The sequence below is a fragment of the Falco punctatus genome, assembly GCF_963210335.1.
Source record: "Falco punctatus genome assembly, chromosome: 9".
In the NCBI taxonomy this organism is placed as follows: domain Eukaryota; kingdom Metazoa; phylum Chordata; class Aves; order Falconiformes; family Falconidae; genus Falco; species Falco punctatus.
In genome coordinates, this window is record NC_137589.1 from 29,713,765 (window position 1) to 29,740,125 (window position 26,361).

Genomic DNA, 26,361 nt, shown 5'->3' on the forward strand with positions numbered 1-26,361 from the left:
GTAATTTACTTTTTTGCCTTTAATAGCCAGAATATTTGTACTGAAGACAGGAGTTAGGAGACAGGAGGAACATCTTGCATGCTTGTGCAAACTTTGCTGTTTGTCTGGAAAGCTAAGGTCTGTTGGGCTTTACATATGGGGGAAAGGGACAGAGGGAGACATATCCCTTGCCTTTTTCTTGGATGCCATGGTCCCAGGGCACAGCTAGGATCTGCTCTGGCAGCCTTCTGACCCGTCTGCCCAGGCAGCGGGTGGCAGAGGTGGAAGTGCATCTGCCAAACCCTTGGAAGAAGCCAACATGCACCCAAAGCAGCTACCTTCCCTGTGGCTGTTCCAGCTGATGTTATACCCAGGTCCTGCCCAGCCTGGGGCACCGGCCACCCCTTCACTCACTCCCTGTAGCTCTGCTCTCACAGACCGTGGCCTTTCTCAGTAGGGTTGGGACCAGTTTGCTGAACACGGTGGTTTGTGGGCTCGCAGAGCAGTGGAAGATCAGCTTTGCCCTGTAAGCTTACCATACAACTAACCCTCAGGAGCAATGCAAGAGTCTGATGAAGCAGAGCGGGGCCACATGTTTCCATCCCTTCAGGTCCTCTCCCAGCACAGCAGCTCTCCCTCCACATGCTTCAGCCAGTTTCCCATCTGATTGCTGGACAAGCCTAAGATGACTTGATCTCTGGAGCTTGGTGGAGCAAGCCTAGCTTGCCATTTGGTGTTGTGAAGGGTTTGGGATCATCCAGCAGCTCACTCGCCATCTCCACCGGCGGTCAGGCTCAGCGGCGAGGGAAGGGCTTGCGGCTGCACACTGGCATCGAGCAGTGCTGCTGCTCTCCAGCATCCACACAGACTCACAGTCTTTCATCATTCCTGAGTGATGAATAACCACCCTAATGAATGGAGGGAAATTGGATTAGTGCTGAACACCCATGTGCTTAAACTGTGCCTGATTAAACCCCCATCTGTGCAGGGAAGGCAGAGTCTTGCTGCTGCTCAAAAGCCAGGGAGCTGGCAGTACTTGTGCACGGCCTCATCTGCAGCCTGTTGGGACATTTCAGGTGTTCAGGAGCATTTTCCCCCTCTACCACTGGCAAACTACCCCTTGAAGGCTGAGCTGGAAAGTTTGGGGCTGGTTTTCCTCAATCTGCTGACCTGTTCCCAATGGATACTTTTGCAGCTAGAAGAGGGAAGCTGTACAGTACTTTAAGTCATCTCTGGGCTTGCTACCAGGTCCCTGCTTCAGCTGGGAAAAATCAGCCTCATCCTCCGTGCCTCAGTTTCCCAATTTCCAATTGATATGAGCAGCAGCTTCTTACATGCAGAAACTGTGTTTTCTTTAAAGCACAGACTGCTTCCACTAGGAATTTGCCCCAGATTCTGGCCTGTGCAGAAGCCACCTCTGCCTTTCTTGATGGCTTTTCAAAGACTCCTTAGAAACAGTCTGGGGATACCTATGGGGCTGACAGTTCATAAGACGTGGGTGCTGGGTAGAGTAAGAAACCTGCCAGGACTGAGGCTGCAACAAGAAAATTCAAGGCTAGGAGAGATGCCAGGATCCTCTGCAGTTGCCTCTGAAATTACCCAGGGCAGGTTGTATCAGCCTGCCTCCAAACATGACCAGCTGCAACTTGGGTTTGCTCAAAGCATCTCTATGACAAAAATAGGTGGAAAAGGATCCCAATTTACTCTGCAGACAACAAGACCAGGCTAAGCCACCTCTGATTTTAGTGGATGAGCTTATTAGAGCCCCCCTCACTGCTAAAATAACTGAAAACCAAAATTAATGTTATTTAAAAATATTTTTCTCTTGGTTTGAACTTGGGTCCAGATTCATGTTCTCTCTTAGTTTCATGAGCTAGTCCTTCAGCACCTGGTGATTCCTCCTTACAAGGTGACCAGGGGCACTCATGCTTATTTTGGTAAGCTCAATCCACTAGACCCTACAAGGTGTTTCCTCTGGGCCTGAATATCCCACCGTGGCTCTTCCCTGTGCCAGCTCCAGTGGCACCTCCATCCTCCCACCCAAGAAATGGCGGTGACCTACCGACCCTCCATGCTGGGGAGCTCACAGCCCTTGCATGGCTGCCCCTTGCTGCAGATCTTGGAGACAGCAGAGGAACCTGATGCTGGGCTCCTGCCCACTCACAGTCCTGGTTACTTGGGATCATTTTTGGTGAGGAACAGCTGCTGCAACCCATCTCATGGACAAACACAACATGCCAGTGCTATCCCAAAGATGCATCCCAAGAAGTCCTTTCTGCTCCACTCCCCAGACACAGGACCTTCCATGTCCAAGGTGCTGCAAGATGCTGCAGAACAGCGTATCCCACACCAGGATCTGGCCCTACACCTGGTATCCAGCTCTGGCCAGTGCTGTCCTATCCTCCACACTCCCACATGGAGGACCAGGAGTCTGATACACCACCAGCCTGCCTATGAGCCACTTTCCATCAACACAACCCAGGGTTTGGCTGCCAAGTGCTTTTGGCATTGATTTTCTCTCACGCTTGTATGAGATGAGGTTGCAACATCTGCTGAATGGGCATTGGCATGTAATGAAATGCAGTCGCTGTTCTGATTGACAGCACAGCAATCCTGCAGAAGAACCAAAGAGTGGACAACCAAGCTAGACACCAGCCCGTGGACAGCTTTTCATGATTTCCATGCAGGGTCAGGCTGTATTTGTCCCTGGGCTCCACTGGGTTCACAAAAACAACTGTTGTCTTTGCATCTCATGGAGCTTGGCCATTAAAGTAGCTTTAATTGCTGAGCTCCTTTGCTACCAGGACCCGAGCAGACAGGTGCATAGCTAACTTTGTCAGCTGTGCAGTGTCACTGCTGTCCCAGCCTTGCTGGGAGGTGGCTGTTGGGCCACCCCACTCCAAGGGTGCCAGCACAGGGACCCACAGGCACCCAGGCAAGGGTCTGCAGGGACCCAGGGGGACGTTCAGCACCATCCCTTACCAAGATGGCATTATGGTCCAGCACAGCATCACAAGGGAGCCCAAAAGCTCCCAGCCTCTCTACTCACTTCATCTCCCCATTGAGAAAATTTTCCAGTCTAGGACAAGGCTGCCACCAAAGATCTGTTGCAAGTAATGGGAGCTCAGGCTCCTTAACACCTGGGGTCCTGCCCTAGACCTCAGGCACATCCTGGCAGCTCACTCTGGGGCTGGGACTACCCATCCCAGACCACCCTGCCATCTCTGTTCTTGCATGCCTGTATTCTACCCACACCACAAAAAACTTCGACCCCTAAATCTAACACACACACACCACTCCAAAAAGCACGCCATGAAACCCTTGACCCAATCTGTCTGCAAACACCTTCAAACAAGCTTTGCCCCCCAGCTCCCCAGATGAGGGTGGTAGGCAGCCCCTGCTAATGCACCCATCAAGGAAGGGCAGCAGGTGCCAGTGGCTCTTCAACCATAATGAAAGTCTTAGGTATCCCAGCTCGGCCAAATCACCTCCTACAGACGCAGCACGGCACTGGAGTAGCAATAAAAGTGTCAGGGACATCTCTTCGTGCATCACCAGACTGCAGCATTTCAGGATCGGCCTGCGCAGAGGTTAATTATTGCTTCCTTCTCTTCCCCTCTCGCTCCCGTTTTAAGATGGATCTGACTGTCAGGAGGGGTGACAGATGAAGACAAAGCACAGGTACGGCTCCCATGAACTCCACGCCTGCCTGTATCATCCTAGAGCAGCTGGGAGTGCATGGAGCAGAGCTGGGGGGAGGCAGAGGAGGGGGCGAGGAGAGGGGAGAGTCGAGCAAGCAACAACTCTACCAGTGCTGCTGTGGGGGACGTGGGGTTGCTGGACCAGGAGAAGAGAAATTACAGCTTCTTTCAGCCCACTTTTATGGGAGGACTGTTTTTTTCCTTCTTGCCTCTTCATGCAGCTTCAAGGCTTCACGTAAGACTGGCAGAGATCTTTTCCCAAACATCAAGGAGAGCATGAGAAAGAGCACATGGTCGGATGCCTTCTGCTCCATGGAGCTCCCATCACTGCAAGCACAAACACATGTTTGAGCATCTCTCCCTCGAGATTTACTGGAAGAAAATCTGGGATCAGGGTCCCAGCTCTGCTACCATCACAAGTCTCTGAAGTCCCATTCCATAAAGCAGCCTCTGGCTGGATCAACATTCAAGTCTTGGGTGGAAGAAGGTTTGGAGGTGCTATTATGAGCAGTCCCCAGCAGACAGACAGCACTGAGCATCCCTCCTCCACATGCAGTGACAAGTGACTTGTCCTTCACTTTCCTCCCTGGCCAGCGGCTTTAGTGCTAACGTAATCATTGCCATTAAAACTCGCTTCAACTGCTGGAGCTGAGAGATGACCATGATCTTTCTCTTTGTTTCCCAGGACACATATCTTTTCCCAGAGAAGCTTTCAGATTTGCTGGCCTGTTTTTCACCTTTGCCCTCCCAGTGAACAGACCCACTGCCCAGGAGGCACCCAGCCCCGTTGTCCCAGCAGGGACAGGACACAGCTGCCTTCAAAGTAGCTTCTCTCCATTTTTCAGCCAGATGTGGAAAATCAGTTCCTATGCAGCAGACAGGAGCATATTGGGCTCTCCCAGGAAAAGCCAGCTGCTTTGCCTCTCAGGCAGTTTTTTAGTAGTTAAGGGATGCTGTGACAGGGGAGCACGTGCCCTGCTGTTGCTGGTTTTCCCCACTGCCCCCCCACAGGAATTCCCCAGGCAATGGGAGTAGAGGGTGACCTTTTCTGCTCCAGGAGGGTTTGGAGGGGTTCATCAGGAAGGTTGGTTCATGCCCCTTCCCCTGGTGCTCCCTGAAATCTGGCTTAGCTCTCACTCGTGTGGAGGGGCTGCCAAAGCAGCTCTCAGCATCTGACTTCAGGTGGGCTGCAGGCTGGGAACCACAAGCCTAGGAGATGTGCTGGCTCCTCAGGGCAGAGCAGCACCCAGGTGTCCATCTCCTGCCTTCCCCTTGCTCATGAGCACAGACACTGCAGCTGATTCAGAGTGGTAGAGCCACCCCCAGGTGCCCAGGATGGGAAATTACCCCCATTCCCATTCCCAAAGAGGTCTGGATTTTATCCCATGCCATGAGCTGAGGGATGAGAAATGCCAACATTGGCAGTTTTTATCCCCATGGAAAGGTTTTCATGGATGACCCTAATGGGAAGGTGTGCCTCAAGCCATTCCCAAACGGTGCCTTTCCAGGCTTTCCGGCCATTTCAGTCTCGTTTGATGCCATTTAGCTGCAGTTGCTGAAGGAAACATCACTTCAAATTAAACCAAGGGGGAGCACTTCAGCTGGACAACTTTGAAGTAGGAGGTTTTGATAAAAGCCTGCATTTCCTTCCCCTCTTGATCTTTTTTCCTTTCCCCTCTTCATATGGTGAGCTTTGGCATGGCTGCTCCTGCACAGCCAAGGGAAAGGCTGCGACTCCCCCCTGCAGCAGCATCTCCCCTCACTCAGCCAAACAGCCTTTGGCCCAGGATGATGTGCTCGGTACCAGCAGCTGAACCCAAATTCAATCCCTCCATATCACCCAGCAAATTTAATGCAAAGCCACTCAGAGGTTCTTTCTCCCTCCATGTGCACCCCGAACAGACCACCTGGGATGGTGCAGAGCCCAGAAGATATTTCAAAGGACTTAAATTCTGAGAGGAGAGGAGCAGCACAATGATCCTAATCCACTGCCAGCCTGCCCCACAGCTTAGACACTGAGATTGCCAAATTGCAGCCAGAGTAGGATGGCCTCTTCAGAGCCAGAAGTGTTCTTCCTCTGAGAATAATTGAGAAGACACTTTTAAGCTGCCATTTAGTTACCCCCTGCCTTCCAGACAGCTCCCACAACCCCAGAAGGCTCCTATCTCCCCAGAGGCTTTCCCAAGTCCTTTCAAACCCCAGTGCTCAGCCCTGGGAAGGCTGGGCCATCAGTGCACTGAGCAAGCCAGGGCTCTGCCCACTTTCCCTAGCAAGCCCCCAGTGGTGCCCTTGGATGGAGGTTCAACTCCCAGCTCCTCCTCACCAACCCTCCTGGAGAGCAGCAGGAGCACCCAGGATGCAGGCAGCATGTGTGCCTGCCAGGGAGGACGTATAGGGAAGGCTGAAGAGCTCAGAGCGCATCCCTCCCCGTGCGACAGCTAAACAAGCAGAGACAATTAAATGTGCCATTTGATGGCTGCCTGGCAGAGCCAGAGTCTCTCTCTCTTTTAATAAAAGGCCTCTTTCCTGAAGTCGCTCAGGCTGTGGTGAGGGCTGCAGCTTGTGAAGTGCGAGAGACCTTCACATTTAATTAAACAGCCCATCCAAGCCTGCCTCACGTCAGCAGAACTTGCTGTGCTGCCAGAGATGCCCTGGCACCTTACACTGCATCCCTCACTGGGTGAAGCACCCCTACTTGGGCTACTTGGACACCCACCCCCACCCCACCCCCCACCCCCCGCTTCCATCTGCACCCCCAGCACAGGCAGAGCTGAGCCCCAGCTGCATGACGCCACCCCAAACTGGGCTGCCATGCCCAGATATCAGTGCCCAGAGGGTACTTAAACCTTGCAGAGCCATCATCCCCTATGATGCGAGCTTAACTCCCAGAGGAGTTAAGACCCAGCAGCTCATTACATGCCTACTACAGAAATGAGGTTCCCCTGGAGGTCTCTGGGGTGTGAGACAGCCAGGGACAGGGGACCCCCTCAGTGGGTCTGGCCCCATGGTGGACATTACTGCCCCTCCACATCTGCGATCTGCGGCTGCAGAGGCCACCCTGCGGCCAGGACACCATGGCCATGGCCTCCCCAAGCCCTGCACGCCATCAGCGCTGGCTTCCGCCTGTCGCCAGCTCTGGTCCTTGTCAGCCCAAGGAGGGGAAATGCCCTGCTCTTGCCCAGGGCAGATAAGAGAGATGGATAAGGGTGGGGGCAGAGGGGAGACCAGCATTTGGGTAGCTTGGCTGGCTTTTTTGGAAAGCATTCTCTTTGCTGAGACCTGCAACTTAACCCTTCCTTCCCCAAGGTCAGGGCAACCTGGTGGTGGGAGAGAGGACGACTCCTGAGGACACCATGCTAACATGCTCAGTGCTTTCGGCCCTCTCCCCATGTTTAAAGTGAGCCCTTAGGCAGGACAGGCAGCATCCTCCCTCCCAAAATACCTTCGGGGGAGCTGCCACTCCCACCCTGCAACCGCAGCAGCCCAGCAGCTGATGGCTTGTTACCTACAGACATGAAGGCTTCAGTCCACTGGCTGCAGCTGTACCTGCAGGACACACCACACCAGGGCTCCCCAAACCTCTTGGTCCCACTGACCCCAGCCAAGATGCAATAGCAGATTATTTTTTTTTTTGCTGTTTTTTCCTCCCTACCTGAGCTCTCCTGGAGGGGAAGGACTGGCTCCAGTAGATGTCTCAGAGATGCTGAATGGCAACCCCAGCCCTCCACCACACACAGCAGCAAAGCAGGAATGGTAGATGGGAACAGGAGTTGTGAGTCTCCTAGTGCTTCTGCCTCTCCCCCCTGCTGTGGCTGGGAGAGGGAGGTTATTAAAGAGGAGGGCTCAGGCTGTGCTTTGAGTGTGGCCATCCAGCCAGGTGATTTTTTGGGGTTCTCGCTAGTAGGCAAAAGCTGCTGTCCCATGCTCCCTCCCATGTTTCCAAACCAGCTGAGCCCAGGCAGCTGGGGAAACTGCTGATGGGTCTGAGCACTCCCCAGCCCATGAGGGCTCAGGGGCTGCTCTGCAGAGACCCCATCACTCACACTTTCAGGCCTGCCAAGCCAAAGGCACAGTAATTGCAAGCCAGATACCCCCCCACTTCCGAAACAGCGTGCTCCGGCAGGGACCAGGGGAAGGGGCTCCCATTTCCGCCTGCCTCTGGCTGTTATGGAGCAGAGAAGTGACAGAGAGCAGCGCCGGGGCGGGGTGGGGGGTGGGGGGGCTGCGAGGAGAGACAGCAACCAGTGCTCAGATAAGGCAGGTCCCTGCTGAGCACCTCCTTGCCTCTGAGATAACGCACCCCAGGCACTCCCCGAAGGGTACCCGTGCTCTCTGCAGGCTGTGCCCTGGCACGGGTTATTTGCCAAAGCCCCCCCGTGCAGAGGGGAAAGCCCAGCCCAAGGGGAGTGGTGCTGGGCACAGGGAGCGGACCCAGGACATCAGACTAGCATATGAGCAGAGGTATAATCAGGACCATCTCCACGCCGTCCCCACATGTTACCAAGGGCACGTCTTTCTCCCAGTTGACCATGGGTGAAGGTCAAAAAGCCACCTGTGTTGCAAGGAGACTCTACTCCATCTGGAGAGCTGCAGGGGACCTCCAGTTCTGCTTGGGCTGGTGCCACTCTTGACAACTTTGCACAATGATCGTCACCTCAAGGGGACAGGCAAGACACCATGCCCCTTCACCGGATCCAGGTTCAAGATCCCGTTTGCAGGCTCAGTAGTGGACACATGGAGTGACATCAGCAGCCCTTGGACTTTTAAAGCCAGAGGCAGCAGGGCTTTCAGCAAACACAGCTGAGAAAAAAAGCAGTATCAAGTTAAAACCTTTTACAGGCTCCACCAGGCAAAGGTGTTGGCAGAAGCCTGAGGGTGTTACTCAGCATCAATCCCAGCATGAACCCTCTGCTGTCAACACCAGCTAAAGAGCCCACGAAAGCTGCCCCACGCACAGCCCTGCCAACACTTCAGCCAAGCTGTAAGATGGAAGCTGCCTGTGTGGCTTTATCTGGCTGGAAAGCCCTTCTTAAGATAGGAGGCTGCTCACTCTGCTTGAAGCAGCCGCAGGTGCCCTGGAGACTCTGGCTTGGCCCCAGGCTGTCACTTGGCTGGACTGGGACAAAGCCTGCCATCTCCTACAGCCTCGGTGAGGAAGGGACTCTTTGCTGTCTCGTATAGGATGGGCAAAGCTTGCATCCAGGGAATTGCCTCTCCTTGAGGCCATTCCCCCAAGCCAGAGCACAGGCAGTCATACAAACCCCCATTTCCCCAGAGAACCTGCACGGGCAGTCCCTGCACCACTTCTCACCTCTCTTCCAGCTGCTGTGCTAGTCTCTGCAGGACTATGTACTGGGGGTTGCCAGAACCCCTCCCAAACAGAAAGGATGCAAGACCATGGAGTGGAGACAAAAAGGCCACATCCCTGGGGGAACTGTCAGCATTCAAGTGCCCAGGGAAGCCCACAGTGAGAAAACAGTGCCCACCTCCTTCTAGGTGATAAACATGGGATGCTGCCACCTCCTTCACCCCTCATTTTTAGATTAGATATTAGGAAGAAATTCTTTACTGCGAGGGTGGCGAGGCACTGGAACCCAAAGAAGTTGTAGATGCTCCCTCCCTGGAGGTGTTCAAGGCCAGGTTGGATGGGGCTTTGAGCAACCTGGTCTAGTGGAAGGTGTCCCTGCCCATGGCAGGGGGCTTAGAACTAGGTGATCTTTAAGATGCTTTCCAACCCAAATTATTCTGTGGTTCTGTGACTCACCTACGCACAGAAGTGCCTCCAGAGGTAGCTGGACTGCCTACTTCACACCCAGCTCCATCCTTCAGCTCAGCCACCTCCCTGCAGAGCTCCTGCTTTTCACCAGCCCTGGAGCAGATCCATGGCACAAAGGGATAGCCATGCAGCCCAGTAGGCAACACACAGGCTAGCTGCAAGTGCCAGCTACCAGCTCCTGTACCCCACACCTTGCAGCACCTCGCCTTCACACAGCCATACAATACACATTCAGTGTAAGGCTCAGCTGCCCCTTCTGCCTGCTTTTAAAGGCAGCTCCAGCAGCGGCAAAGGTGGAGCAGCTGGGCAGGGCTGCCCATGTGAAGCTGAGTTAAGAAGGGGTGTGGGTGAGAAAGTCTGGGGCAAGAGGGACAAAACCTAAGCTGTGATGCTAGGGCTAAAGCTGCCCTGGGTGGATGGGCAGCTGTAAGGGGCGTAGCACGCAGGGTGCAGGCATCATTTCATGCCTTACCCTTGTCCATGTGTTAATTCCCATTTCCCGCTGGTCTGGCTCACATCTCCATGTCCTGCTCATGGTCCCTGCAGTCCCATTTGAGGGGGCACATAGCAAAGCAAACCGGCTCTGTGTGCCTCTGCAGTCAGCTTGGCCAGCCTCCCCCCACAGCCAGCACCCCGCCGCTTGCTGTGACTGATACAGGGATCCTGGTGCTTTTATTAAACTCTTTGCTTCCTGTTTTAAGCTTAATAATAAATTGCATGTCACATTATGGCTGTGTTTATTAAAACCCATTGGCGTGGGCTCTGCTCTGCAACAGCATTTGAATTATTGAAAGCAACCCCCCATGGAGACCTATTTGCTGCAAACACAGGAGGATTTATTTCCATTTTGTTTATCAGATGGCATAAGTGCTGGGTGGAGGTAGGGAAGTGGTCTTGCTCTTTTTATTTTCTCCCTGAGCCAGCACAGCAGGGCAAAGAGGTGCCATATAGGGGGCACAAGGGAAAATGTCACCTCCCACAGGGATGGGGACAGGTTGGCAACAGAAGTCCTGTGTGTAGCTGGCCGCTCTGCCCTGCTTGTCTCTCTGGCTCTGGTTGAGTTCCCCACACCTGATTGCTCTGTACCTCAGTTTACCCATTAGCACAGCAAGGTTACGGTGCTGCAAATCACATCCAGACATGACCAGCACTCAGGCTGGCTGAGACCCCTGCCAGAAGCCATCGACTGTCTGTGGGAGATACCCACAGCACATGGGGATGGGCAGGGTAGCAACGAGGCGTTTTGACCCTTTTGCAGCCTTGGGTTAAAGCACACCCCCAAGGACAGCAACTGAACATCTCCAAGCTCTGCCCCATCCCAGCTGCGCCAGCCACAGCTGCCCAAAGCAGATATCAAGAGGATGCTCTGACTCCCGTCATCATCGCGGGGGACAGTTTATCACCCATGTCCCTTAGGTAGTATCGCCCCTCACAGCAAGGCAGAGCTGCTGCCGGGGGCAGGGGGAGGGCATGGGGCGGGCAGGGCTGGATGTAGGGGTCGGGGTGCTCCAGCGGTGCCTCTGCCGACCCCCGGGCGCGGTGGCGCGGCTCGGCGCAGCCGGTGGCTCTGCCAGGTGGTGGCGCTGTTTAGCGGCTAATCCCGCCGGTGGCCCCGTCCGGACTCTGGGATGCAGGAGCAGACGTGCCTCCTGCCCGGGCCCAAGATGGGGGCAGGTCCCGGCACCCCCGAGGGCACAGAGGGACAGGGACAGTGTGTTCTCGCTCCTGAATCATATTTACCTGCCAAACCTGGTGGGGTGTCCCCACAGACCACAAACCCCGTGGCTTGGTGGCTGCTGCCAGGCGAGCTCTGGGCAGCGCTGCGGGACTGGGGGGCAAGGATGAGGGAGGTGCTGGGGGTATTGGAGCGGCTGTTCGGGGAGCAGGGCAACCCGGTGTCATTTCTGGGTCAGCTTCCGACTGTCTCGGTGGTCTCCTGACCCATGGTGATCCCTGGAGTGGTCTGGGGACCTGGATGGTGCCCCCATAGTTAAGGCTGGAGCAGTGACAAGTGCCGAGGTCCCTCCAACAGCCTGCAGCAGGGGCTGGGTGCAACACGAACTGCAAGCCTGGGGCAGAAAGCAGCTGTTTTAGAAGCTGGGGGGGGGCTGTTTTTCCTGAATAACCCCCCTTGCACCCAGTGCTGCGAGTACACAAGCAGGGTGGCCAAAATGCTTGATGGTGGCACAGCAGTGCCAGCCCTGTGCATGTCCTCCAGGGACTGGGGTCCAGTGGGTTTTTAACCACACAGTTTTGGCTCCATTAGCGTGTGTCTTCAAGGTGTTTCAGGTGCCAGCAGGATGAGCCCCCCTTTCTTTGCCCCCAGCCTGGCAGTGACCTCCAGTGCTGGGAGAGGCACCCGCACCCTGCTCACCCCAGGCAGCTGGGAGGTGCCAGGGCTGGTGCGTGCCCAGGGCTGGTGGTGGCCATGGCAGCGCTTCCCAATCCTGCTGACCCCATCCCTGACGTCAGCCCAACATCTGGGCTGAGCTGCTGCTCTGAGAGCAGGCAGCTGTGCTAGCAGAAGCCACTCAGCCCCCTCTGCTCCCACTGCCCCCAGAAAGCAACCACTCCAAAAATTGGGCAACAAAGGGATTTGGTGCTGAACGCCATCAGGGCACACTCTCTGTCCCACACTGACACCAGGTTTGGTTGGGTCCATGGGACCATCCAGGTGCCCAGAGCTGAGGAGACCACCTGCAGAGCCCGGGGGGACTCCCTCCTCAGGGGCAGGGGCTCTGGGAAGCATCTGAGCAGCTGGCAGCAGAGCTGACCAAACACTTTTAGAGCCAACAAATAACCTCAATTAAGGTCTGTGGCAGTGACCGATTCCAGCTGTGCAGCGATATTGGCTCCTTTAATTTTTAAGCGGCTGGAAATGGCAAAACTGGGAGCTGGGGCAGGGGGACACCAGCCACCTCTGTGCCCTTGGAGCTACTCTGCTGTCCCTCATCTTGGGGGCAGTGGAGCTCCAATACTGGCTGAGCTGCCAGCCTGCAACTCAGACAACCCTCTCCCATAGTGGGATCTGAGAAAGCTAGGAGAGACATCCCCCAGTTTGGGTAATTTTAGCCAAGGGCTCTTGTTCAAGCTCCCCCCTCTCTCAGCCACCACGTCCCCGCTGCCCACCCTGCAGGGCAAGAGCCAGAGCTGACAGCTTTCCCTGCCAGGTACCTGTGGGATACCACAGTGACCAGGTGCGAGGCTGAGGGAGGCTAGGAGTGCCACCAAAATGTGGATGCCCACCTGTGTCCGGGCAGGGCATCACATGCAAAGCACATGGACAGCCATGGATGGGGTCTGACCCATCCGTCACCCCCCAGGCAGCCCAGTGCTGCACCCACACCCTGTACGACCTGGATTCGTGTGTACATGGGCAGGGGGGGCAGGGGGAGCAGGGGGAGTGGGGCCTGGCCCTGGGGAGGGTTGGCATGGCAGCCCTGGCTGGGGGCCAGCCCCAGGCACCGGCGGGGAGCCCAGCCAGCCGCTCCTGCCTGCTGAAGCTCCGGGCGCTCTCGGGTTTCCCTGCAGCAGCCTCAGCCTGAGCATGGCCCAGTTCCACCAGCTGATTTGTGTGCAAAACGGGGAGGAGATCAGCACGGGTGAAAACACCTTGGCTTCTCTGAAGTTGGGTTTTGCACCCAAAAAAAAGCAAAATAAAAGCCAAGGGCACGTTTCTGTCCCTGGTACTCTCCTGACCCCACCCTGTGACTCTGATGTAGCAGCCCCAGGAGGATGTTATTATATGGAAGGAGAAACTGAGGCACAGGTGGCTCTTGCATTTCCCCAGCCACAAAGGGCTTTGCTGCCAGAGAGGACAGGCAGCCCAGCAGACAGGCAGGCAGGGCAGCAGCACTGCTGGCTGTGCCCTGTCAAGCTGCAGCACAGGGGCCGGGGCTGGCCCAGCCTCACCGGCTGCAGGAATTTGGCTCTGCTGCCAACTCCAGACAAATCCCTTTTATTTGCTTGTTCAGGTTTCGATGCTGTAATTGCATCGCCTGAGCCAGCTCTCAAAATAAAGAGGAAGAAAAGAAAAAACAAGGGACGGAGAGCAGCATGGCACCCGAGCTGCCAGACTCATTGCATCCTGCCTGGGGTCTGGCTCCCTGCCGCAGCTCTGAGACCCCTGGAGCTGGGACCAAGTAACCAGGAGTGATTTGGTCCATGGAGAGGTTTTGAGTCTCAGAAGTCCTGTAAACACTGCTGGCTGGGGGGTGTGGGGTGACAGAGCACCTCTTGAGTGTGAGCTTAGCCCTGGGATGCCCACGGGAAGGGGTCCTGCCAGCCCCCTCCAGGCACAGACAGCACAGCACAGCTCTAGGCTTCCTTCCCACACTCCCCCAAAATGACGGTTTGCTCTAAATCACCAGCTTTGGAAGGCAGGTGTTTGTTTTTCAAATGGAGCATTTCCAGTGGAAATGGGAGCCTCTCTGTCCTTCCCCAGCCAGGCACAGAGCTGCTCTGCCCCCTCCACGCTGGCAAAGCTGTGGTCACCTGGGTGACGACCACAGTGTCATGGGATGCAGAACCCCAAGATGAAGATGGGCAGAAGTGGGATGAGATCCGAATTGATGGGGGGTGCAATCAACCAGCTTGATGCACCCCCACTGCACAGGGGATAGTCTGCTGCGGACCCCCATCCTCACATGTGGTGAGATAGCCAGGACCTATGCCAAGACCAGCTGTGAGCACCAAGATGAGCAGGAGGGCTTCTCAACCCAAGAACCCCCACAATGGACAAGGTAGCATCCACAGCGTTTGCACCCTCCCTCACCCCCAGAATAATTCTTGTGGATGGAGGACAGCAGACTGGTCTGTGTTGGCTTTGACCTACATGTATATTTTAACTAACAGCTGAAATGGCAAAGTAAAGAGCTCCATGGAAGGAAAAGCACAATGTTGGCTGAAAAAGGCCAGAGTGTTTCTGACCACGTGGGTGGTTGGGCCAGAGAAAAGACAGCACTGAAGACCACAGGTGTCTGGTTTCCTCAAATCACTACTTTTCTGGTTAAAAACAAAACAGAAGAGAAGGATGTTTTGGCAGCAGGTTCCCCGGGTCCTGGGGAGAAGCCTGGCTCTCCCTGTGCTTGGGAGACACAGATCAGCCCCGGGGGTGATGCACTGGCTGTCACAGCCAGGTCCCAGCCCTCTGCTCTGGCTTCCCCAAAACACTTCACACAGGGTAGAGATGCCTCTGCCCTGGCCTCCTTCTCCCGGGGGGCGCTGCCTCCACCCCCAGCACCAAGTCTTTGTCACACACAGTGTGGCTGTCTCCGCGGTGTCCCACCTGCCACCACGTCCCGCTCTCCCTGCCCCAGGCAGAGCCACCCTTGGTCTCAGTCTTGTGCCATCAACCACCCAGCATCCCCCCACCCCCAGCAACCCAGCAGAGGGATGTGCCACCCCATCTCCCACCCCAAAAAGAGGCTGCTGTGCCAGGACTGTTCAGAAAAGAAGTTTTGGGCTGGGGGGTGCTTGCTCTGGAGATGTCCCTGACCCCTGGGAACAGCCACTACGGCCAAGGTGATCTCTGCAGCCAGACATCCCATCTCCAGGCTAGTAATAGTCCTCCTCGCTCTCCTCGTAGTCCTCAGGCATCGTGCGGGGCTTCGGCAGGGAAAAGCCTGTCAGGTTGAGCTGGTCTGAAACAGCAGCATGGGGACAATGTCACACTGTCCCCCCCAGTGCCTATCTCCTTCCCCACAGGACCAAAGCCAAACTGTGCATGGCAGCTTGCTGGGGCACCCCCAGCACAGCCCTGTGCTCCAGCAGCTCCCACCGTACCAGTGCACCCTGCCCAAACATCCCCTCCCTTGTCCCCATGAGAGCGTGGGGTAAGGACGTGGTGCTCACCCGGCGTGAAGACTGTCAGGCTGGCTAATGCCACCACCTCCCCGACCCTGTTCCTGGCAAAACACCGGTAGGTGCCTTCGTCTGTCACCCGCACACCCTGGATCTGGAGCCAGCCCGTCACTTCGTATTTCTGGGGACCACCTCTGAACTGGAAGACAGGGGCATTTTGGTTAGCAATGAGGCCAGAAAAGCCCCCCATGAGGCTTGGGTGGATGGGAAGGGGAAAGCAAGCCCAGGGACTCTTTGCCTCTCACGAAGTACCACTCTGAGGGTATGGGATGCAGGTCCCCCCTTTTCCCACTACCCAGGGAGGGTGGTGGGAATGGGCATCTTCTTGCCCTCAGCCTGGGAGTCCTGCTTTGGGCAGGACCCTGCAGATGTGACCAGAGCCCCAGCTGTGTCGCTAGTGCCACTGTGGTCCCCAAACAGCAGGAGGATGCTGGCGTTGTTGCCCTGCAGGGTGGCAGAAGCAACAGGGCATCTGTGCCATGGGCACAGCTAGCCCAGGACAGCTCAGAGGAGCCCCAAGTCCACTGTTTCAGCAGACAGTGAGGTCCTGGGATTGCTCTGGCACCAACCATGCTATTTTCTGTTCGTCCCCAGCAAGAAATAACCTTTTCCTGACCCAGCTAGGCTGCAGCTGTGTTTGCAAGCTGCTATTATGGTGTGGTGGTAGGGTGGAGGCCAGCTGAGTCTCCTCCAGCCAGGCAGGGGTAGCATGGCTTGGGGTGAAGGCTCAGTCAGACCGTGCAACAGGCTATGGAGTGGCATGAAGTGCAGAAAGATGGAAGGGGACCCACACGTCACCCCACAATGTTGCCAGGTCCCACCTGCTCCCCTGCCTCCCCCCATCTGCCCCACCAGTTTCTCCCTGCTGGTGCCTGCCTGCGGCGCACGGCCCCTCTGCTCTGCCCACACCCTCTAATAGCTGGGTACTATATTTGGGGCAGCCGCAGGCAGGATGCTGACCCCTGCCAGCTCTGGGAAGGGAACCCTGCTTGGAGCAATGGGCAGAAAACGGCACAGACTGCCTGAGTCTGCTGGTGGGACGAGTGGATAACCCAGGTGCCTTGGCAGGTCCCCTCTTTCAGCCCTGCTGGTGGGGCTGCAAGTGAAGCCAGCTGGCAGAGCAAACTAAAGGCAAGGAGGTGGGAAACTCCTTGCTGCAGGATTCTGCATGTCCCAAAGAACAAAAAGTTCAAAAACTACTAGATACAATTGCAGAAGAGAGCTATGCTGATGGCTCCTACCACTGAGGCACCAGCCCTGGCTCAGCCACGGTGTGCAGGCTCCAGTCATTCCCTCCCATCCCCAGGTAGCCAGGCTTGGCCACCCCCAGAGGATGACCACCCTCAGGTCTGATTGCCCCTGGGATCTGGGAAGGGGTGGGTAACCCTGGAGCCATGTCCAACACCCTAGTCACACCACTCACCTGAACAGAGATGTGGGGGTCATCTCCAGGCAGCAGCATCTCCATGCCATCCTTCCTCCACTCGATGGATGCCATGGGGTAGGCAAAGACCTCACAGCCAAAGATGACGTCCTGCCCAGTGATGTTCCACGTGTCATAGGGAGGAGAGGTAATCTGGGGCTCTGGAGAGGGGGGACAGGAGGGCAGTGTGGTCTCAGAAGAGGTCCCACCCTCAGCAGGCCCCCTGGGCTCTCCTAGGCTGGCAGCATTTGGCGCACGTAGAAATGCTGGGACTCTTCCCATGCCCATCTCCTCTCGCACCCATGGCAGACCATCACTTTGTCCCAGGACAGTCCCTCCTCACAGCTGGGACTGGAGGATCCTTCCCCAGCCCCCCCCAGCCCATGAGGCGTTGCCATCCCTCCTGGTCTTGCTGTCCCTGCCTGCATGGTGGTGCTCAAGGACACACAGGCAGCAGGCACAGTTCAGTAGCAGCAATGCTACAGAGCAAAGCTCTCCTGCACAATCAGAGCACACTCCTGCGGGGGAAAGGCCCAGGGGCACCAGCTCAAGGCTGGTGGGGATGGATGATGTGAATGAGCTTCCAGCTGAATGAGGACTCTGCTCTGGCACAGGGTCAGGTCAGCTGACTGCTGTATGGAGCTGTATGGAGCAAATACCGCCAGGTCCCACATCCCTTCCCTGGAGGAGGGATGGAGTGAGGTCTACTTTTCCTACCCACACCTACCCCAAGATCTGGACCATAGTATGAGCCAGAAGTCAAGGGAAGGTCTCCACCTCCAAATATATCTGGGGGAAAAACTCAAAGACATGGTGATCTACAGAAAATAAAGTCCACTTTGATGCCTCTCAGGCTGTGGCGACAGCATTAGATGACCTGTGCCCCCCCCCACTGCCTGTCCCCCCTGCCAGGTTTTAAACAGGAGATGGAAACTGCGCAGCCAAGTCAAATCAACCCAGGTTTCCACTTGCAGGAAGCAGCCACGTTTCTCGGGAGCGCCAGGCCAGTGTGAACCCAGCACTGCCGCCAAGAATTTGCTAACAATTCCTTGCAACTTCCCCATCTGCTCCGGCAGGATTTGCTGCTTCCCATAAACCCCACTCCCACTTGGCAAAGCTGCTCCCAGAACTCTCCAGGAGTCAGATCTGCAGGAGCTGCTCCAGAGCAGCAGAGTGGGGGCACTAGAAGGGACCTGTCACCGTATGGAGCAGCCCCCACCACTGCCATGCCCCTATGAACACCATGCATTTGCTGCCAGGTGGAATAGTTAAGACCCCCTTGCTTGTCCTTTCCTGCAAGGTACAAGCCTCTGTACTGCTGCTCGCACAGCTGCTCCTGGGGCAGTACCTGACTCGCAGGGACCCTCATGGGCCACGGTGAGATTGGCATCAGGGTGGGCACGGGCAACCTCCAGGAACCTGCAGATCTGGGCGTAGGTTTTACCATCGGAGCCACAGAGGGCCAGGTGGGAGAGGCAGGCACACTGGGGCTCTGGCACCTCTCCGTGCCGCAGGTCCCCGGTGTCCAGCCGGCACTCCAGGTGTTCCCCACACTTGCCATAGAAGTGGTTGGTGTTGTCCAGGTCACAGATCTGTCCCTCCAGGTTGGCACACTCCCAGCAGCAATCACAGGCGTCACGCACTGTGCCAGCAAGACACCCACGTGGTGCCGGGCAGTCCTCTGGCTGGCACTCAGCGCAGCCCTCCCCTTCTTCCAGCAGCCGCTGCCAGCCCCGCTGGAGGTAGTCGGAGGTGCTGGGAAAAGCCTGGCCCAGCTGGAGCACAGCCCAGTGCAAGGAGAGCAAGGAAAGCACAAGGCAAGAGGAGCTCAGGGTCTTGGCTTCAGACATCCTTGCGGCAGCTCCTGTATCCTGGTCCCACTGTCACTTGGACAGGGATCTCCAGCACTGCTCTGGCCTCCCTGGCTAGATCCGAGGAGCCATCCTGGCCTGTGAGGAAGAAGGATGTGTTACCCATGCAGAGAGCATCTCCCACCCTTCTGGCTCCTGGCTGGCTTGCCCTGAGCCACAGCGCTGCATGATGTGCAGAGGAGGGTCAGTCCCAGCCCCTCTCACCCCCAGCCATGTCCTTCCCACCCTGGGCTCCCCAGCCAGCTCCTGCCCTGAGACACTGAGCATCCTTCAGTGGGACAGGGCTGCTGAACCCAGACCCACCAGGTTTCATCCTTCCCTGGCAGGCTGGCAGGCAGTTCCCAGCCTGCCCTGTCCCCACCATGGACTGGGAAGCCACAGGGCTGGCTGGGAGCCAGACAGGCTTCTCTATACCGTCATGGCTCAGCTGGTTTGTACGCTGCTCCTTGTCTCCTCTCAGGAAGCTGCTCTCAAACCAGGCGTCCCGTCCCTTTCCCCATTGCTTTGCAAGAGTCACGAGCCCTTTTTTCCTCCCTCACCATTCAGATGAGTGCAGTGGAGTGGCTGATCCTGCAGACAAGGGGCTTTTTCCATGCTGGAGGCAGCCAGCCAAGAGGAGCCGAACCAGAAGGATGCTCCTGGTCATGCCTGGCTTTTGTCCTCCTCCCCTCCCAGCACCCTAACCCCTTTTTTTAGGCACCATCCACCTGAGCAGGGGAAGAAACACCCCCCCAGAAAGCTTTGTGAACCCTCAGTTATCACACAGGCAACTGAGGCTGAGCACAGGGGAACTCAGTGCACAAGTGGCCAGTCAGCGGACTGGCAGCAGGCCCAGCATGGTCTGCCTGTGCTGACCCAGCAGAGACCCTGTCCCCAAATTGCATTACCATCCCCCCTCCCCGAGTAAGCAGAGAGGCAGATCTGCCCAGGGCTTCCCATGTCTGCTTGGGGGGGACGACACACGGGGTCCTGCAGCCTGTCCCGAGGGGGTGATGATGAACCAAGCCCCTCCGCAAACATCCCCGGGCCCCTGGTTACACCCTGGCTGCCTTCCCTGAGATGGAGTGAAATTATGGTCCCCTGCCCCTGGGCCACCCAGCACGAGTGGGGCTGGGGAGGGAACCCAGGCAGCTGGGCTGCTCCCAGCAGGAGAGAAGGGGGCAGCACCCACGGGCAGGCTGCAGCCCCCCAAGCTGCACCCCCCCACCCCTCTGGGGCTAACGCAGCCCAGCGCTGGGCAGGGGTGACTGGGATGGCCAGGTCAATGGGTTACACAAACACACACCTCCCGGATAACAAACTGCAAAGCTTTGTCCTGTTCATCGGAGACCACCGAGCGCCCAGGGGTGGAAAGGAACAGGGGATCCCGGTGCCGGAGCCCCCCTCAGCCCTCCCTATGCCGGGCTGCACTGAGCAAGGCTCCAGCCCTCGATGGTTGGGGAGGGGGGCATGCAGGGAAGTGGGGAGATAACGGCAAAGCCGGTCTCTGGCTCCCCAGGTCCGGGGTGCAGGCGCTGGGGGTCCTGGCTGAGTGCTGGGAAGGGGCACGGGTCCCCTGCCCCCCGCTCCCCCCTCCCCCCCCCCCCCCCCGCCGTTAGCCGCCACTTACCGGAGGTGCCGGCGCCGAGGAGCGGCTGTTCCGGGGGGCCGGGGGTGCGCAGCGGCCGTGGCGCGGGGCTGCTGGCCCCCGGCTGCTCCGCACCGCCGTGATGTCAGCGAAACGTGAGTCCCCCCGCCCCTTCCCGGGCCCGCGGCCCGTCCCTGGACCGGGACCCGAGCTGGCCGCCACCCCTTCCCTGCCGGGGTCCCGCCATCACCGCACCTCGGCCCCGGCGCTCTGCCGCTCCGGCCCCCTCCGCACCGGGGTCACCCCGAGCCGTGTGTCGGGACCTGAGCTGATGCTCAGCTCCATCCATGGGGCAGGAGGGGACCGGGCTATGGGGCAGAGACCAGTTTTTCAGGGGTCCGTGGAGACAAGTGAATGGGAAGGAAAAAACCAGGGTTGGGCATGGCTGGGGAAGTGAGCAAAAGCATCTCTCAACCTAATTTGGGTGGGAAACACAGGCTAAAACACTGAGCAGCTGCTTTAATTAAACGGGGGTATAATTTCTGCGGGATGTCTGTGCTCACCCCACACTATGGGCCAGGTAAAAAGGGGTACTGGGGTGCAAGCAATGGCATTACCTTGGTTGGAGCAGAGCGCTCAGGAGCAGTGGTAGGGCTGCTCCATGCCACAGCAGTACAAAATCTGCATGCACAGAGCTGGGGCTCCAGAGCTGCTCCCTGCCTCAGTTTCCCTGGCTCCCAGAAGCAGGGGACCCAGCATGCCTTTGCAGCACAAACACGTTGTGCATTTGCATCTTGCTCCCACTGCTGTGCCGGGGGGATCCCACAGCCCACTCCCCTCCTCCAGGCGAGGAATTTGTGGGATTTGCTTTCCTGGTAAAGCTCAGGCAAAGCGAAGTCGTTGCAGGACCCCTCAGAGGATCTGGTTTCCTTCACCACGCAGCAAAAATCTGCATTTGCTTTCCAGCGCCCTCCTGCAAATTCGTTCCGGGCTCCGGTGCTTTCACTCAGTCACGTTGTGAATCCAGCCGTGCCTAACAACACAAAACGTGCCAGGCTTCAGCCCCCCTAAACCCACCTTTGCCAGCCACCCCCCCTCCAGCCCCTCGCTGCAGAGGGGGGCTTCCTGCCGGCTCTGCCTTCAGCCTTGCATCCCGCTCCCCCTCCGCGGCCCCCAGCCCCTTGGCTCAGGGCTGTCTCCCTCCCTGGCTCCCCCCGCCTGGCCCATCCAGCGCGGTCCTGGCGTGCCCTGCCAGGTTTTTGGGCCCCACATCCACAAGTTACCGAGCAGCTGGGGCTACAGCTGCTTTGTGAGCCAGGAAAAAATGAGGAGGGGCTGAGGTCTCCCTACATGCACCCCCAGAGCTGGAGCAGAGAGGGGATGGACAGGCTGTAGGTGATCCAGCCAGGGGTGCTGAGCCTTCCAGGCTGCCCCTGCCGTGCCCTGCTTTCCAACCCTGGGACAAAGCATTGCCTGCATATTTGGGCATCCCTCCACCAAGTGCACCCTCACTGCCCCACACAAGGGCCAAAGCAGTGGAGTGAGCCTGGCCCCAGATGCCAGCCCACACAGGAGCAAAGCTAACACTTAAACCCCAGGCACTGCTGAAAAGCGGGTCCAGCAATGGTCCCCTGGTTATTTGCTTCTCTTGCCTTTGGCAGGGGGGGATAGCCCCCAGTGTTGCTGTCCTTCCCCACACACGAGGACCCCAGCCCTAGCTCCTTCTTGTGCGCCATGGCCCAGGGGCCTGGTGTTTCCATGGCCTCTGGGTGCCAGATTCATCTGAGCATCATTGCAACATCTGCCACTCACAAGGTGGAAAGAGGACACATCTCTGGATGGACATCGCCCAGTCAGAGGTGAAATTCAACCACAGATCTGAGCAGGGCAAGCTCCAGCCATGGTGAATATAACCCAGCACCTAGAAGCGACAGGTAGTGTGACTCAGCTAAGTAAGATGGAGCTCAAACCTGACAGGTAATTAAACCTCCTACTTAATGAGACTATTGAATGTGCTAATAAATAGTAACAGCTATGAATGAGGAGGGGTGGAAGATCTAACCTGTGCTTAACAAGTTGTGCTCAATCACACCTCGATTCAATCAGTGCAGCCAGGGGCTACACCTGGAGCTTGTGGCTTTGGTTGCTGGGACCAGATCTGGGGGAAAAAAGGGTGGTTGCAGCCCTGCGTGGCCTGGCACTGGGGTAAATTACGTTTCCTGCTCCCTGCCAATGCTGGCCAATTATCCCACCTTTCTCCTCACTTGCCGTGAGCCCAGTGAAGCTCCTGAAATTGGGCTTTGAAGGCACAGTGAGCTTCAAGCACCAAAGCCCCTCCCTCCCTCCCTGGCAGGTTGTTCCCCATCACCATTTCCCCTCCCCATGATGGCCCCACTGAAGCCAGGAGGCTGTGGATGCTCCCAGCAGACCCATGGCTATGGCATCCCTCCAGAACTCTGTCATCAGGATGTGCCTCTGATGGCAGAGATGTCTCAGCCGGTCTGGAGTGCCCCACTGCTCCTGGCTCCACTGACAGCCCCCCTTCATCCCAACCCTGGGCTGATCTCCTGGACCACCCCATGGGGATCTGGGTCTCACAGCAGATGAGGCCAAGGAAAAAACTCACCGTGGAAAAAAAGCCCTGGGCCAAGTGACTCAATGCATGTCATGTCAGGGAGGGCTGGCAAGCAGTGCAGGGGCTGGGCTGGCAGGGATGGGAATGCGGGTTATGTCATGGCAGAAGCAACTGTCACTGGGAGATGCTGGGACAGGGGTGCTGCCAGCACACACTGCCTGCAGCCACGGAGGTCTCATTCTGATCATAAACCAAATCTCCTTCATTTCACTTCAAGCACACTGATGCTCTGCTCTGTTTCCTGCCATTTGGAGCAGCCTCACGAAGCCAAGATCCAGCCAGTCCACTGCAAGGCCACATGGGTCTTGGAAGGTCCCACCCGCATCCTGGGGGTCTGTCACAGGGACAAGGAATGGGCAGCAGCCAGGTCCTTCCCACCTGCGTGCCAGGCAGGACCCATGCTGGGACGCAGCCAGACTCAGGTTTCCCCAGGCTTTTCCAGACCAAATTCCTCCCAAGAACAAACCCACCAGCAAATTCTCGGGGAAGCGGTTGCAGCAGTGTGCAGAAGGGACGCTCAGCTGGCCCCGAGGAGCGATGGCCAGTGGCGAGGGATGCTCCGGTCCCCAGGCTGCCACGGTTTCCCCGGCCGGAGCCCCCTGAGCCCCTCCTGTAGGAGCCGTGGCTCGCAGAGCTGGATGCGGCTCGGCTTCTTCCCCGCAGGAATCCGTCCCTCCGCTTTCGCTGTTTTTTTTTTTTTCACCAGCCCCATTCAAGAGCAGGTCGCATAACCCGGGGCCAGGAACCAAACGGGCGGCGGGGGCTGCGTTCCCGGGGACGCCCGTCCCCCCGCCCGTCCCCTCGGGTGACACAGCCGTGCCAACTTTGACACCTCGGGGCCAGGTCGGCGCGGTTCCCCCCGCCCCGCCACATGCCAGGCTCCCCCCGCCCCGCTGACCCCCCGCACACGGGGGCACCTCCTGCAGGTCCCCGCCTGTCCCCCCGCACTGCCCGGGGCTGCCCCAGCACAGGTGCGGGCAGGCGCTGCGGGCAGCGGGGTCTCTGCTGCCACCTCCAGGGCACTGTTGGCCTCGTCCCCGTCCCCTTGCTGCGGCACCGACCCTGTACCTGGGACTCGCAGATCCTGGAGCAATGCATGGCCACCTCAGCGCCCCCCCATCTCCCTGCACCCCAAAACAACTACCCTCCCCCTCCAGCACACCCTGGGGGCTCCCACCGAAACGTAGTGTCCTGAGGGGCTTGGGGACCCTCCTGGGGTGCGGGGACCATCTGCTCAGCCTGCCCTGTGTACACGGGGCTGCATAGCGCCCCCGATTCGGGTGGGTGCTCCAGAAGGTGCTGCCAGCTCAGTGGCGCTTGCCCGCTGTCCCCTTTGCCACCCTCCAGCAGCATCAGCGGGGCTGGGACACAGCCAAGGAAGGTGACCCATCATCAGTACCCCGGCACCCCCTCTCGCTGGGGATGGGCACTGGGGAGGGGGAGCCTGCCTCCCCCCCCCGCAAGAGGCTGCCCATTTCCAGGCGTCATTAAAGAGCAATTAGCTGGAAATTAAGCTGAGAACAAGTATTGATTAGCTCATTAAGGCTGGGGGAGCCGGCTGTGGTGGTAGGAATTGCTGCTGCTTGCCCTCATTACGGGCAAGGTTAAAGCTTGTGGTCGGGCAGCTCATTAAAAATGCCAGGGACCAATCAATGTCCCCAGCCCAGCACACCCAGCACCTCTGAGGGCACCCAGTTGCTGCCTTTTGGGGACTGGCCTGTGACCTCTGGGATGAGCGAGCTCAGGAAGGGACCGAGCATCCTTGCTACCCTCTATCTACTGCTGCGTCCTGGGCTCCCCCGCAGAGGCAACAGTGTTCCCTTTGGGTTGTCAGTCCCCCAAAACTCACCAGCCAGTAGGTCATCTTTTTTTCCACTCAACCAAGGGATCCATGGGGACAGGTCCTCCCTAGCCCAGCAAAGTGACAAAGCCAGTGAGCTCACAGCAGTGCTGCTAGCTCTGGGAGAGGACAGCCAGCATGGCTGGTTTGCAGGGCAGCATCCCAGACCTGCTCCCCACCCAAGCCAAGTTTGCCAGGTCTCAGCCTAGCAGTGCCAGCTTGTGCAGGTGGGGGACAGACCAAAGGGGATCTCAGGGATGGGATGAAAACAGCTGGGGACACAGGGACAGGTGAAAGACACCCAGTGGCTCTGTGTGGCTGAGTGCTGCTGTGCCACTCTACCCTGCACCCCAGCCCCACAGCTCTGAGGGCTCTTGAGGTGAGCCCAGACCCTGCCTGCCCATCCAGCCTAACCCAGCCACCCCAAGCCCCTGCATCTCCAGTTCCCCTGTCCCCTTCAGTGTCCCTCTAATCCCCACCTCTGCTTCTCACAGCCACCAGCAGCTCAGGGCCACCTCCCAGCCGCTGCATGCCTGGGGAATGTCCCCATACAGGCTTGTGGTGCAGGGCCTGGGGGTGGGGGTTGGGGGTGTGCAGGTGTCATTATTATTTTTGTTTTCTTTGCACTGCCCTGGAAATATATTGTATTCTCAGCTAATCCCGTTCAATTACATCACAATAAAACACATAATAAAAACGTAATTCATTTTTCCCGAGCGCTCCATCTCCCTGTGTCTTGGCAAGCTATTAAAAATTTGTCTTCATTTTTCTGGCAAGAGCCTTGTACCTTTTCATCTTTAATTTATGAGAGCAGAATAGCTACTGACAAGCCCTTATTGCACCGCAAGGGGCTGCATTATTTATAAGCCGCCAATGGCTGGCTCAGGGGAGATATTTGCAATATGCTGGGGCCAGCAGGAGGAGGGGGACAGATCTCCGACATGCCTGTCCCAGTTACACCCCTCCACCCTGGGTGGGTGCTGGGTGCAGGTGTCCTGCTGGCTGTCCCTGCTGGGGGGAGCACCCCCAGCCAAGCCTCTGCCAGCCCCTGCCCACCAGGGAAGCCACAGGGTGGCTCTGGGCTGCCTGGCCCTTATCTCACCAGCTGCCATTTCTGCCCGTCTTGGGCTTCGCAGTGACTCTCACTCCTCTGTTCTTTGGTGCAGGGGCTCTGCAGAGCACCGTTGCCTCCATCCCTCCTCTCCCTGCATGGACGTTGATTGCTGCTCCTGACTGCTCGGGCCAGACAGAAAGCTGAGGGGGAGGCAGCTGCTGCCCGCAGGCTTGCCAGGGTCCCCAACAGCAGAGATGTTGTGATAGATCCCATGTATAGAAAGCGGGATAAAAATAGCTTCACTGGAGAGGCAGGCGCAGGCTCGGGGCTGGGATTGAAGCAGAGCATCCTGTGAACGGGCTGCAAGAGGGGGTGGGAGCATGGGCAGAGCCAGGGGGACACTCTGGCCTCTCCAAACCACCAGTATCCAGGGCAGCAGCTTAGCAGAGCCCCTCTGCACAGCAGCGAGGTGCAAAGCTGACTGTGCTAAAAAAAGCCCTCCTGACAGCTGGATGAGCTTAACCGCACGCCAAGCCAGCAGGAGCTGCTGCAAAGGCAGCAGGCTGGAAAACGGGGAGCAGAGGCCAGCTCTGGGGGGCACAGGGGCACCCTGGCAGCTGATCTGCCCCTCCCTCCCACTCCCATCCTCACCC

At 57.6% G+C, this 26,361-nt stretch overlaps 1 protein-coding gene across 1 annotated transcript; it reads right to left on the bottom strand.

Annotated features, from left to right (window-relative positions):
- Positions 1 to 26,307, bottom strand: KAZALD1 (Kazal type serine peptidase inhibitor domain 1). Its single transcript, XM_080402456.1, has 5 exons — positions 20,222 to 26,307; positions 18,090 to 18,690; positions 16,742 to 16,902; positions 15,310 to 15,457; positions 1 to 15,098 (listed from the first exon to the last, which is right to left on the bottom strand). The coding sequence occupies exons 2-5, from the start codon at positions 18,589 to 18,591 to the stop codon at positions 15,013 to 15,015; spliced, it is 897 nt and encodes a 298-aa protein (XP_080258582.1). The 5' UTR covers positions 18,592 to 18,690; positions 20,222 to 26,307; the 3' UTR covers positions 1 to 15,012.
- Between the last annotated feature and the right edge of the window lie 54 nt (positions 26,308 to 26,361).

Coding starts and splice junctions, on each gene's coding strand:
- KAZALD1 (XM_080402456.1), bottom strand. CDS start 18,591: ATGTCTGAAGCCAAGACCCTGAGCTCCTCTTGCCTTGTGCTTTCCTTG. Junction 16,903..18,089: donor TGAGGGTCCCTGCGAGTCAG/GTACTGCCCCAG, acceptor CCCCCTCTCCAG/AGCCCCAGATTACCTCTCCT. Junction 15,458..16,741: donor ACCCCCACATCTCTGTTCAG/GTGAGTGGTGTG, acceptor CCTGTCTTCCAG/TTCAGAGGTGGTCCCCAGAA.